Source organism: Centroberyx gerrardi, chromosome 13 (genome assembly GCF_048128805.1).
Source record: "Centroberyx gerrardi isolate f3 chromosome 13, fCenGer3.hap1.cur.20231027, whole genome shotgun sequence".
Classification (NCBI taxonomy): domain Eukaryota; kingdom Metazoa; phylum Chordata; class Actinopteri; order Beryciformes; family Berycidae; genus Centroberyx; species Centroberyx gerrardi.
The window spans coordinates 20616293-20630958 of NC_136009.1; the positions used below are offsets into that span (position 1 = coordinate 20616293).

Sequence of the window (14666 nt, forward strand, 5' to 3'; positions counted from 1 at the left end):
GGTGCATTCGGGTGATTTTTCGTGTAAAAGAGCCATTTTTAAAATATATCTCCGGACCTCCCTACCGAGTTCCTTCCTTTAGGCACGCGTCTTTCGACTGATTTTATTTTTTTTGATTTCCCTCTTTTTACACGGCGCCCCGGCGGTCTCTTCCTCGCTCTTCTAGCCAGAATCATAACACCCGCTCCTTCTTGACCTTCTTGACCTTCTGTCTTTCGACCGAATTTACTAACGACTCGGCCAAATACGTCCGAAGCAATGTTTCGGGCGGCAGATTTAAGATGAGGTTTTGCGAGGGCAAAACCTTTTTTCATCAGGGGTGATACAAAACGAAATAATTTTGAAAATATAGATCCTATTCCTCTCCCGTACATTACAGGGGCTCCATAAAAACCCTCGAGACCTCCCCCGACTTGATTTTCATAATAGCTCACAAAACGTTGAGGATCATTCAGAATCATTTTTAAATTTTATATCTCTATATCTTAGACGAGGGTCTAAAATGCAGTTTCACAATACACTTCCCGTAGGTAAAGTTTACAGGAATGTTTTGATCCGTTTTGATCTCAATGTGAATGTTTTCAATGTGTTTCCTCGCCACGGGCAGATAGTCGGCGGGGTTAAAACACTGTGTGACTATGTCGCCGTACGTCCCTCGTATTTCGACCGTTCTCAAGAGCGGCGCGTAAGCGTCTCCTACCATCTGATGACGAACCACGTCGCTATAACAGTACAGTTGATAGAACCCGGACTTTATATCCGTGGGGTAGGGAGCCATCCTTTCGTCGAACTTGAACCATTCTCCCGGTTTCATGCCCAGCATGTAAGCCAAGGGCGGAAAAAAGCGTAGATGATATTGACCTCCTGCCTGAAATTCAAATCTCTTTTGAATACCGCTAAAGTTTAAATAAATATCGGTTCCAGCTTTTCTAAGATGGGCCTCCAGCTCCACCTTGAGTTGACTCGGGCTGTTGTAATAACCTCCTCTAAACCTTAGACGGTGGCCCGCGCTCTCTGAGCCGGGGTTGACAGGCTTTGGCCTCCATTCAAAGTAGGCCAAATCTGCGGGAATGTTAAACCAGGTGTGCGGGTATGAAATCTCAGTCAAGGCAACCTGCCACGGACCCTCTAAGTCGATATGCTGCGCTAAATCCACCCGGAAACTAGAACTTGTATTATTTTTAAAAACCTCATGGCTGGCGTTGGAGGGTAGGGTCACATAAAACCCCTCGCCGGACAATTGATCCATGACTATGACTTTATATCCTATTTGCTATCCTTCCTGAAAGAGTATGAAACCCGGAGAGGGTTATTTACTGTTTTTATACATTTTCCAGGTCACGAGCCCTGACCCAGCTGTTGAATTTCTCCGGCCAGTTTTTCCAGCGCACCAAGACATACTTTTCACCTTTTTGTTTACGTTCTCCCAGAATTTCTTCTACTTGATATGTTTTGTCTTTAGCAACCTTCACTTTTTGTAACTCTGCCTCATAAAACGACCCTTCGATAGGTTCACCGTCGTAATCTCTCAGTTTGTACACAGGGGGGAGACGAGGTATGCGTTCGACCACTGTAAACAACTCATCCGTAAAACTCTGTTCATATTTTTTATCAAACATTCTTCTCAGTTTGGATATTCTCACCAGATCTCCCTCCTTGAACTTTGTAGTACTACCCCTAAGCGCCGAATTCCCTACACTACCGTACAGGTTTTGAAAAACTTGAGGGGTGTTCTCCGATGTCACCTGATTAGGAGGCATTTTTATGCTTTTATGATGACTGCTATTGTAGCTTTCAAGCAAATCCTGTAACACGTCTAGGTACCGTCTGGTGTTTTTAGCCGTAAAATACCTCCACATTCGAGTTTTCAAAGTACGATTAAATCTTTCGACCACGGATGCTTTCAGGTCGCTGGCTGTAGCAAAATGATTAATGCTGTGTTTCTTCAGCAAGGCCTCAAAACTTTTGTTAAAGAATTCTTTTCCCGCATCAGTTTGTAACTTTTCAGGCGTCCCGCTCTCTTTTAAAATAGAGGCAAAGGCCTTGGAGACCTCGGATCCTGTTTTTTTCTTTAAGGGTCTCGCGTAAGCCTTTTTTGAAAATACATCGATGACCGTTAATAAATAATTAAACCCGTCATTATGCTCGACCAAGGCCTGCATATCGCAGAGATCTGCCTGAAACTGATTTAGAGGTCGCGGCACGAAAACTCTGTTTCTGGGAAAATGTATCCTGGCGGGCTTATGCAGAGTATAAGCGTCCTGTTCAGATAGAAAATCTTTCACCCTCTCGACGTTTACTTTGACCCCCGTTTCATCTCGTACGGCTCTGTGGAGCCGATCCACTCCCCCGAAACTACCTGGATGGGCAGGGTCATAATACATATTTTTCATTTCTCTCCCCAAATCCATCTCTCCTTCAGGACACCTTTTCTTGGAAATGACAAGTTTACAGTTTTTTCAGTGTTTTATTTTATTTTATTGAATCATTACACACTACGTCTTCATCAAGCATTACAAACGCTACATGTTTTAAAAATTAAATCAATCAGAAACATCAAACAATAAAAGTCAAACGCTACATGTTTTAAAAAATCAAATCAATCAGAAACATCAAACAATAAAAGTCAAACGCTACATGTTTTAAAAAATCAAATCAATCAGAAACATCAAACAATAAAAGTCAAACGCTACATGTTTTTAAAAAATTAAATCAATCAGAAACAATAAAAGTCAAACGCTACATGTTTTAAAAATCAAATCAATCAGAAACATCAAACAATACATGTTCATCAAACATTACAAGCAATACATGTTCATCAAACATTACAAACAGTACATACACATCAAACATAACAAGCGGTCATCAGGTTATGTATGTTTGATCACCTTTAAAGCATGAGTCAAAACTGCGGATCCAAATTTACAGCGAATGACATTATGCAATATTTGCAATTCATGCAAGGTGTTCACAGGCTGCTTGTTTTTTAAGCGGTAACACACAGCGTCGATAAACAACGCGTAAATAGTAATTAGATGGAACACATTCATTTTCGAGGAATGTAGGAGCATGTTTTCAACAATTTTACAAAACCTCTCAGATACCGACTTTTCACATAAACGTGATGTTGTTTGTACAAGCAGTTCCCACGGTGTGTACTGAGACTGTGACCGAACAATTTCCGTAATCTCTTCTAGTCTAGTTACTTTAACGTTTTTGCTAGGCCTACCATTTACCTTGTTTTCAACGACTCGAACTATAAGACCCTGTAACTCTGAAATTAAAAAATACTCCTCTACCACTCTAAACACTCTTGTAATATGGCTACCCATCTCTCTGAGAAGATGATGATTCGACTCCTTGCCAAAACTCGAAAGCTTCTTCCAGTTTTTCAAGCTTGTTTTTGTCTTCTCCGATATGTGAATTGTAAATCTCATTAAGTCTGTCTTCTAAACAGGCCTCTGTTTTTAGTTCGTGAAGAAATGTCTCTGTAGCGCCTCGGACTCTGGATTCTGTTACGTTGATGCTGTGTGATTTGAGTAGTCGCTGGATGGAGGGGATAAAACGTTTTGTCCAGAGTCTTTTTATCAACTCGCTGTAGTGGGATAGGTAAAATCCCTCAGGTAGTCCCTGCAGGCATTTGTGATGTTTTTGACTCCCGTGGTCAATTTGACAGCCGTAGCAGATTTCTGTTCTATATCTGCGTAAAACCGCTCCCAGCAAACTAACCACCGCGGCTTTCACCGTGTCCAGAAATAGACAGGTCAGCAACCCGTCCGGATCGTCACGATCCCGTAGTGCTACTGGTGTTGCTGCTACCGGTGATGGTGCATCAGAATCAGAATCAGAATCAGAAGACGATGAGGAGTTTTCAGTTGCTGAAGAAGGATGATACAGCCCCGGGTTGAGACAGTCACAATTATCCGAACTCCCGGCCTGCGGGGATGGCGGTGGTGTGGGAGGGAGTGACATTGTAGGTTTTTTTCTTCTTCTTCTCTGTGCTCGTATGCCCCAACAAAACCCTGTTATAAATGCTAAGAGGGGCGGGGTTGTAGGGTGTAGGGGCGTGTCTAAGAAAAGGAGAGAAATCTTTTCACAAGCACTTGTTCTTTCCAGGAACGGCTGTGTTGGAAGAGAGACGTAATCCTTGAGGCGCTTTCTTCTAACATTATCAACCAGGCATTGACCGGTACGCATAGCGCGGTCTGAAACACCCCACATTCGGAATTAAAGCGCTCGATGACGAACTGTCCAACGGGCTCATCTAGTGCATTCAAATGACAGCTCACCCGGTAATACCATTTAGCGGTAGGTACGTTCTTAGTCTCCCATACAGCTCTGAACGTTTTTTGTATGCCTGGTTCCTCCTCTTGCTCATCGTTGTTGTTGTTGCAGGACTCCTCCTCTTGCTGATCGTTGTTGCTGGCTGGGTTTGGGTCAATGTTTTCCTTATTTTCCTCCTCCTCGTTCACCACTAACGTTGTTTCTTCCGCATCTCTGGCCCACTGACTGGAAATTGAAGCCGCGTTTTTCATTTTGAGGCATTGCGTCACCACGAGATTCATCACTCCCCAGTCGTTGGATGTGAACGTGGTTTTTACCGTGTTGGGACCAAAAGACCCCCCGTTCGGCAGATGATAAAAGCAGAGTTCACTGACGGTGTAATTAAACACATACCCCAGAATTCCGCCCGATCCCAGGCTCCATTCCTCGCGAAGCGGTTCTGAAGGAGGTACCTGCGTCCTACACAAATACATGACACGTTTCTTAGGAGCGTACCACAACGGCGATTCTTGAAACGTAGTCACAGGTACTTCGCAGATGAAACCCCCCGTGTTAGTTCTCTTTGCCATTTTGCCACTTTGCCACTTTGCCTCTCATGAAACGGAGGGCCTTAAATGCGGTGAGCCGGAGGGGGAGGAGAAGGGGGTGGAGAAGGGGGTAACAGGGTGGGTGCGGTGGGGGTCCGGAGTGTGCCTTAGAACTTGAACTTGAAGTTGGAGGGGGGGGGGGGGGGGGGGGGGGGGGGGGGGGGGGGTCTGTCTGGTGGGTGTCTGGACTGTGTCTGGTAGCCTTGACCTTTTGACCCTAGTTCCTACGGGGAGGGCGGCGGGGGTTCGCGAACGTTCGCACGCCGGAGGGGGGCGTGTCCCCTGACCTTTGACCTACACCTGTCACATTAATATTCTGATGAAAGCTGGTCTTTATTACTCTCTTACAGTGAAAGGTAGATCTTATTTCAAAATAAGGTTGGATATGCTCCATTGTACATTTAATTTGTTTATCTCAATCTAATCTACTTCTTTGCATTTATTTATCAATGCACATTCACTGGTCATCCCCTGACTTTGTGTATGGGTTTCTCTGACTTCAGGACAATTTTAGATCTGGTGGACATTCTGTTCTGGCAGCTATGGACACTGTTGACACAGACTAATCTGGCATGCATGGAAAAATAACTGTCATCCATGTTATATACTTCATTTGTGCGTTTGTGTTGTGTTCTGTTTTTGTTATTTTTACATCTTTTTTTTTATTGCATTTCTGTATGCATATATATATTGGAAAAAGCTAAAAAATAAAATATGCAAAAAAAACAAAAACAAAAAACCCTGAGGTAGTCTATACTTAATGTAAGTGCTGGTGATGGCAGCATAGACTGTGTAATGATATTATTTTGTTTTGCTCAGGTTATGTATTGGCATGCATATAAAACTGCAGAAAGAAGACAAAGCTGTACAGATTGTGCAGGGAAGACAAAAAATAAAGTCTTACTTCAAAAGAAACAAAGCAACAAACACAAACCAGGATTAGAGATTTCACCTCAATTTTCATGTTTTTTCTGTTTTGGCCTTAATTAGCAAATCTGTGTGAGGTTTCAAATAAAGATACTCTGTCTTACAAAATACATTGTGATGAATATAATTTTGCAGTGATGAGATATTATCTTATTCAGGCTCTGGCATGATTACAAGTAGATCTTGATGGGCATAATGTGTAGTCTCACCAACGGGTGCTGATTACTAATGTCTCCCTTGTCAAGAACAGAGGGGGAATGGAAGAAGCAGTGACCTCTGTCCTTTCTGGTATAAAATGCCCCTTTGAAATTAACTGATAAAAAAAATATTGCATATCAGATTAAGATAATCAGATGGACAAAAAGATAAAAACCCGCTCTGCAATTTTTGCTATATTCACATTGTCATCGAAGAGATTGATTGATTTTATTGTGATAAGGGAATCTCATGAAGGATGGAAATGAATGGATGGAAAGTTGACAGGAGGGTTATGGATAATATACACAACTTGTAAACTGACCACTCAACTCACCCCAACATGAATAGAACCTTTTTCAATTTTATTTCATTCATCAAACCAGACTTCCTACTCCTCTCTCTTTCTCTCAGTCTCTTCTCTTTTTCTATCCATTCCTACTCTGCATCAACCATGAAAACTATTTCCTTTTAGCTCACTGAGAAGCACTTTATGATTTTCAGACCTCATCCTGACCTCAACTGATTTCCCCTCCAGATTGGTATTACCTCTATCGTCAGTTTCAAAACAGGTATAATCTGGCTGAATGTAGCTGAAGAAAGAGATTTTTTTAAAAGTGAAATCAAAAACAAAGCCACAGGATCAAATGGGCATGGTGTTGTGGTATGGGAAAGGTTTTCTTTACAAATCCCTGCTGAAATCTGTGGAAGCCACATTTTGCTGCTGTTGGATGAGAATCTTTTATTTCCAAAAAGCTTTTTTGAGTTGGCTGATTTTTCCGTTGATGCAATACATATAATGGGTTTTCAAGGGATTCCACAGGAGCTACTGTCATGAAACTTGCATAGCACATAGAGGATCATGACAAATTTCAGATCAAGCGGGAAAAATGAAACACACCCGAATAAAACTCTTCAGGTTTTCACAAAAATAATGATAAGAGTGTGGCTTTAAATGTCACTTTGAAGAAAGCTCTACCCACATAGAAATATTTGGTGTAAACAGGTGTGGCAAAGCTTGAGGGGCCGACCCATGGTCGTAGGAGGAGAAAGGTAAAGAAAGGGTTAAGTGTGCTGCAAGGTGGGGAGGGGAAGCCTGCTGCACTGCACAGGTGCCGCACCTGAGCTGAAGGCAAGTTTGGTTTCTAAAAAGTCAATAAAATGTATTTGGTTATTCTGTAGCGTTGTACTGTAAATTGATGATTATGTTTTTGATTGGAGTTGAGCGAGTCGAGCCACTGGGGATTTAATGTTGAGATTGCAGGTGGAGAGATCTGTGATGGCCGGACACTGCTTCACCTAAAGAACGGCCATGTAGAGGTATTTTGATTATGTACTGTTTGTATGTAAAGTGTGAATTATTTTAAATGGTTAGATTAAAGTGTCGTGTTTAAATCTGTGAAGTGTGTCGGAAGGGCAATGTGCAATGATTTAGAGAGCCAATTGTAATATAATGTTTATACAGTGATTGTCACGGTTCCAGCTTATTTCATAATGTATGTTTGACCTGTACCTATCGCCCATGCTACCTAGGCTAGCACTGTAGTTCACTTTGACTGTCAGTGTGAAAGTGTGAAACATCAGTTGTGACCAGTGTTGCCATTGGTGGGTAAAGAAAATAAAGTGTATCCAAAGAGAAAGCAAAGTGTGGAAGGTTTGTGTATGTAACACAGGTAAAACATAACTTCAAATGTAGCTTTAGCGTGTCCAGATGTTGTGCACTGAATCTAGATTTGAAACAGGATTCTGTTTACATCAGTAAATAGCCGTATTTTTCCTCCATTAGAGCTCTCATCTGAGGAGAATATTTGCAATGACATTTGTAATGACAGACCAAAGTCAAGCCCACACAGTCAACAATAGAAACACACCCACAAAATGGCTAATACCACTCAAGCAACACCTGTCCATGACGGGTCTCTAAGCAACAAGTGCCAGTGCTTGGAACAAGGGAGAATAATCAGCATCTGGTTAATTATGTGCTGGTTCAAATCTGTCAACATGGTATGGGGAGGTGAATCTTAAGATAATTAGAATGGAACAGATTGTGATTCTTACTGGGTGTTTTCTATATTTAGAGATAGATTTTCTTTTTATTTTAAGCTCTCGGTAGAATCACACTTTGTGTTGTTGAAGTGGTGAACAATTAATTCATACATCGTGACTCCCTGAAGTATAGAAAAAGTGGCTAGTTAGGTAAAATCTCTACAAGAATGCACACCAAAAGGCTGCAACTTATGCATTGGGTTATGAGTGATACATTTTACTAAGTAACTAATGTAAAAGGTGTTAAAGGTTGCGTTTATAAACAAAGAATAATTTTCAGTCAAGGCTGGTACATAGACTATCTACTGGCTGGATATTGTCATATCTGTTGGCTCAGCCTCTGATGTCACTGAACAACTTATGGGTCCACAGAGCTTAAAGGAAATGGTGAAAAAGACCCTCTTCTTCTCTCCCTGCAATAAAAACTGTCTCTCACTATATGCTTTGTCTCACTAATATGGAGCCACAACATGTTGAGACAATGAAGAGGAATACAGTTTCCATCATTTCTTTGAAGAGCTCAGTAACAATTGTTTCTATCCATCCATCTATCCTTCATTCTATCTATCCATATTGCTCATAAGTGCTACTGAAAGCCACAGATGCAGTCATCTGGAGTCCTTCCTTCTTCCTGCCTCTTGAACATCTTCTAGGACTCTGTAACTTTGCGTTGCAATGGCAGTTCTGACAAGAGTTGCTAGGAAACATCTTTGAGAGTATGGTAGCAGTGTGGGAGTTCATTCAAACATTTTCATAAAGATCTGCACATAACAATATTTAGTTTTTACTTTCACTGCTGGCAAACTTATTGATTTATTAAAATATAGCCTACACTCACAGGCCACTTCATTAGGTACATCTGTTCAACTGCTTGTTAACACAAATATCTAATCAGCCAATCACGTGGCAGCAACTCAATGCATTTAGGCATGTAGACATGGTCAAGACGATCTGCTGAAGTTCAAACCAAGCATCAGAATGGGGAAGAAAGGTGATTTAAGTGACTTTGAACGTGGCATGGCTGTTGGTGCCAAACGGGCTGGTTTGAGTAATTCAGAAGCTGCTGATCTACTGGGATTTTCACGCACAACCATCTCTAGGGTTTACAGAGAATGGTCCGAAAAAGAGAAAATATCCAGTGAGCGGCAGCTCTCTGGGCGAAAATGCCTGACTGGAAAACGGCCAGACTGGTTCGAGCTGATAGAAAGGCAACAGTAACTCAGATAACCTCTTTACAACTGTGGTGAGCAGAAAAGCATCTCAGAATGCAACACGTCGAACCTTGAGGCGGATGTCACTTTGGTAGCCGGTTGACACTGAGCTGAAAGCTGATACCTACCCAGTATTAGTAAGGTGTTCCTAATGAAGTGGCCGGTGAGTGTATATCCAAAAGTCTTTTGTAAGGTTAGTAGGCCTTTGACTGAATTAAAGGTAGGCAAATGTCAGGATGGTCATAACACTTATATTGCATTGGGTTATGAGTGATACATTTTACTAAGTAACTAATGTAAAAGGTGTTAAAGGTTGCGTTCATAAACAAAGAATAATTTTCAGTCGAGGCTGGTACATAGACTATCTACTGGCTGGATATTGTCATATCTGTTGGCTCAGCCTCTGATGTCACTGAATGAGCAGTACGGGCTTGGAGTGCGCACCTTCGGGGACGCAGCAGTGGCACAGGCTGTGCGTTTTCTCCGTGCCCATAATTACCCAGAAACCTTGTGGATTCTTCACATTTCCAGCATCCGGATTTTAATCGGTGACTGAACATCCTATACTCCTGTCCTAGCTGATTTTATTTGAATTAACTTTTTGGAAGCGGAAAAAAAACAAAAAAAAAAAGCAGGTAAGATGGTATTAGACTTATTTAATGATGGTGTTGTCCTTGAGCACGGTCTATTGCGCTCTCTCTTTCTTTATTGAAGCGATAAACTGTCCTACTAGAGAATCTCACTGTTCGTTTTCCGTAGCAACCGTCGGGAGATTCACCACATTCAACTGTCTTCACCGACTGCCAAGCGTGTTCAACTTGAGCGGTCAGTTTACGCCCCACACCGTCAGCCAGTCCGGCCGGCTCTCAGCACCATGGACAGCGCCGCTATCGTGCACATCTTCAAGGAGGACAGGTGTCCCTCGGGCCGTCCGGAGGAGTGCATCCCAAACTTCACCTGGCAACCCGGCTTCCCGGACATCTTCAACTACACAGCCAACGGCACTTGGGATGCTGAGCCCGAGCCCATGTCGCCCATCATCCCCATTATAGCCGCGGTGTACTCCGTGGTGTTCGTGGTGGGCTTGGTGGGCAATTGCTTGGTGATGTATGTCATCATTAGGTGAGTTTGTTTTGACTTCACATAATTGGCCTATGCACAAGCAGGCAATGTCAGTGATTCCCATTCATAGGGTACCCACTTTATAGGCGAGGACCTGGATATTGATTCATTGAGTATGGATATAGTTTTGAATAATGTATGTTAATAGTACGCACCAGTGTTTGTTCAGTTATTTAAATAATCAGCTGCCGTGATCTGTGCGCTACATTTGGAGATGTTTTCGGATCACTTGAGCTTTGCAGGCACCTGTACGCCCCCAGGTGGAAATATTCCGTGATAAAGTAGAAAAAAAAGCTCAGAAAATGAAATAATTAAATTGGTTTTCTTTTAAAATGTTATGATTTTCCCCCCCTCTCTCTCTCTGTCCATGGTGTGTGCACACTCGTGCCTGTGCGTATACGCGCGTGTCTAAGGGTGTGTTTGGGTGTTTTTCTTGGTAGACTTCTCTTTGCCAAATGCCTCATCAATTCAGCATCCTTATCTCCTTTTTCCACCATCAACTGCAAAACATTGTAGATTTTATTCTATTCATACCATAAAGGATGGACAGTGTGTAAATCCACATACAGTGCTTGTAATTTGAAATGCTGGATGTGAGGAACACCTTAATTTAGCCTGGAGGAAAATTTAATCGAGCAAGAGATGATTATAAAGAAAAACTAAGTAGGAGTTGTTATTAAGATTCTAGCTCGGTAATTTCCTTCCCATCACCAGTTGTTCCAGAAGGTTCCCTTGGTGTTACCCTTTATATGTTATGTAATGTATTCTGGCTGCCATAGTTAATGTGTTGAGTCCGGAATTCTGTGGCAGCTGATCAATATCTGTGGCAGCTGATCAATATGAGTGATTAGGTTTCATAACCTTGTTTCTCTTTTGAAATACACAATATTAAAAAAAAAATGAGTTCAATAAGTAAAAAATTATCCAATATCCAATCTCAACCTCCCTCCCCTCCTCTTCCCACTGTAGATACACCAAAATGAAAACAGCCACCAACATCTACATCTTCAACCTGGCTGTGGCCGACGCTCTGGTCACCACCACCATGCCCTTCCAGACCACCGACTACCTGCTGAACTCCTGGCCGTTTGGCGAGGTGGTGTGCAAAGTCTTCATCTCCATCGATTACTACAACATGTTCACCAGCATCCTCACCTTGACCATGATGAGCGTGGACCGCTACGTGGCCGTGTGCCACCCGGTCAAGGCGCTGGACTTCCGCACGCCCGTCAAGGCCAAGATCATCAACGTGCTCATCTGGGTGCTGTCGTCCGCCGCCGGTGTCCCCGCCATGATCCTCGGCAGCACTCAGACCAACAACGGTACCTTGACTTACACTACCAGTCAAAAGTTTGGACACACCTGATCGAATATACTATGTTTTTCATTCTCTTAAAGCCATTTTGATCTAAAACCTTATGCTTAAATGCTTGAAATTTGCTTTTTAGACAAATATAAATAGTGAAGTTGATGCCTGTGTATGAGTTTCTTTCCAAAGCCTTTGCTTTTCCATCAAGGCAAAGGGCGGCTACTTTAAAGAATCTAACATATAAGATAGTTTTGATTTGTTTAACACTTTTTGATCACTGCATAATTCCATTCGTGTTATTTCATAGTTTTGATGTCTTTACTATTATTCTAAAATGTGAAAAGTAGTAAAAAATAAAGAAAAATGTGTGTCCAAACTTTTGACTGGTAGTGTACACACTTTTATGCTCTGGTGAGGTTGCACCAATACCTTCTATGTAGCTAATGCTTGTCATAACCAAAGTCCTGTAGGTACATTGCAACATCCTAAAAAATACTGTTATCTTTTGAGGTTTAACAGGGTTTGGCAAGTCTAAATCTTGGCTGTATATTCTCTGCTGTATGTCGTCCCTGTTTCAATGTCAGCCGTCAAATTGCAGAGACAAAGGAACACTTGTCAGCTACAAATGGACTATTATGTGCAATTTCAAACTTATAGCCCACTGAATTCTACCATCTTTGGCTTGGATTGGTTCAATTAGCTGCAGGAAGCATCCTTCAAATCATATGAAGGGGACATTCTGGTAATTGAATCTTTATGAGGGCCTTTACATTATAGCTACTTGGCTAGATGAAGCTATGACAGGGATAATGGATCTTCCCAGAGAAAGAAAATGGCTTGAAAGTTGCTGTTTTTTTTCAGTGACAGTCGAATAGATTGTTTCTGTTTGCAATGAGCCTCTGTTCATTTGCCCGCTGTGCTCTTTACACAGAGCTATAAGTCTAGTTGATGAATCAGATTCTGGTGTTTGCTTCTCTGCGGTGACAACCTCGCTCCATCATAGGATCTGACATATTGTTTGTGTGTATTGTTATATATGACTGTATCTGTATGTGACAGGTCATATCTGTTATTCTAACTCTGTTGTTCTGTAACCAAAACTATCAGGGACCACGGAATGCGCCCTGCAGTTCCCCGAACCCTACAGCTACTGGGACACCCTCATGAAGATCTGCGTCTTCATCTTCGCCTTCGTGGCGCCGCTCATCATCATCACCGTCTGCTACACGCTGATGGTGCTGCGGCTGAAGAGCGTGCGCCTGCTGTCCGGCTCGCGCGAGAAGGACCGCAACCTGCGGCGGATCACGCGCCTGGTGCTGGTGGTGGTGGCGGTCTTCGTGGTGTGCTGGACGCCCATCCACATCTTCATCCTGGTCAAGGCGCTGTCGCCCGGCGTGCCCGAGACCACCGCCGTCATGGCCGCCTACTTCTTCTGCGTGGCGCTGGGCTACACCAACAGCAGCCTCAACCCCATCCTCTACGCCTTCCTGGACGAGAACTTCAAGAGGTGCTTCAGGGACTTCTGCTGCCCCGGGGCCCGGGGGCACAGGGACAGCCAGGGGGTGAGCCGGGTGAGGAGCACCCTGCGGGACCACTCCTGCCCCACAGAGGGCCGCGGAGAGGGGAGGCAGGCCCGGCCCGTATGACTAGCCATGGAGACGTCCTCTGTCCTGTACCAGGGCCGGGAGGACTCCAACGACCTGGGCTTGACTCAGACCACTGTCATCTGAGACAGAGGCTGGGGACAGGGCTAGATGTTATTTATTTATCCATCATTTAGGCCAGAGATTCCAAAAGCACTAAGACCCCATGAAATGGCATGTTTACTTCCTTTATTTGATGCCCTGTTGATTTCCTGTTGAAACAGGATGTTGGGGCGGGACATAATGCAGTGAGGAATCATTCAGAAGTCTAAACCAATGGAATATGAGTCAGGGAGAGAAAGGCAATTTTATTTAACTGGAGGGGTGCGGAGGGCTGGGATTGTTAAAAAATCTGATGGTTTTATTGATTAAAAATGTATTTATTCACCTAATGGTGCAGCATGAGGTCACCATGAAAGATACTCTGCTTTCCAGGAAATAAAAGTAATGGGAGTTCATTTCATGGGGACTTTGAATCTTAGATTGTAATCCAACGAGACAGTGATGATGTTAGTGCTAAGATGCTTCTGGGCTCACCTGCCAGTCATAAGACTGTCCTCTAGTCTATCCTCCTAGTAACAGTACAGATACATACTTTATCATTGTATGGTATTTTGGAATGAGAGCATTTTTGAAGGCATGGAAGCTTCAAGTGTTGAAAAGCTCAAATCTAAACTCACAAAAGGTATTCTGTCATATTTTTTGAACATTGTACAGATCAACAACTGGCATTTAGCTCATGTACTAATGAAAGAAGGCAAATGAGGCAAACCAAAACTGTTCTATTGTGTAGCTCTATTTACGTTTTAATTATATAACAATTTTGCGACAAGAATGTCTTAGGTTTTTACATGAAGATAAAAATATCAAATAGTTCTCACATGCATACACAGAGCAACTGGTATTTTGAAAATCTCCTTGAGTGCAGCCTGTGTGCAGATTGATGAAAATTAATTGTTCCTGATTTTTTTTGGAACAAACTGCAGTTTGAGCATTGTTTAGCAATGATTGTATTTCCTGTTTACTGTGTTCCCCTCTTTATGTGAATTGTAGTTTCTTGCTTTGCTGTCTTGTGAATTTATGAAGAAAATCTCTTTGAAGAGAAAAAAGTATTTTCACTCCGGCATTATGACAGTGTGGAATATTTCATATCCTCTCAGGGAACATTCTCTGTAATTCATTACCAGAAGATACTGAACGAAGGTGTTTTCTCTTTGATGGTTGACAAGATGGTTGAAATTATATTCAGTGCCAAAACATCAACGGCCACTGTTCTCTTAAGCTGAACTGTGTGCTTTAATAAACAATTATCACATGTAACACCTCTGTTGTACACCTTTGA

General features: G+C 42.5%; 1 protein-coding gene across 1 annotated transcript; it reads left to right on the forward strand.

Annotated features, from left to right (window-relative positions):
• Positions 1–10124: 10124 nt before the first annotated feature.
• oprk1 (opioid receptor, kappa 1) lies at positions 10125–13327 on the forward strand. The gene is made up of 3 exons (XM_071918219.2): positions 10125–10372; positions 11342–11694; positions 12789–13327. Exons 1-3 carry the CDS (start codon positions 10125–10127, stop codon positions 13325–13327), a joined length of 1140 nt encoding a protein of 379 aa, XP_071774320.2.
• Positions 13328–14666: the final 1339 nt, after the last annotated feature.

Excerpts from the sequence above, each read along its gene's own strand:
- oprk1 (XM_071918219.2), top strand. The coding sequence starts at position 10,125 with ATGGACAGCGCCGCTATCGTGCACATCTTCAAGGAGGACAGGTGTCCC. Across the intron at positions 10,373-11,341 it reads GTGATGTATGTCATCATTAG|ATACACCAAAATGAAAACAG; the intron begins GTGAGTTTGTTT and ends TTCCCACTGTAG. Across the intron at positions 11,695-12,788 it reads CAGCACTCAGACCAACAACG|GGACCACGGAATGCGCCCTG; the intron begins GTACCTTGACTT and ends CAAAACTATCAG.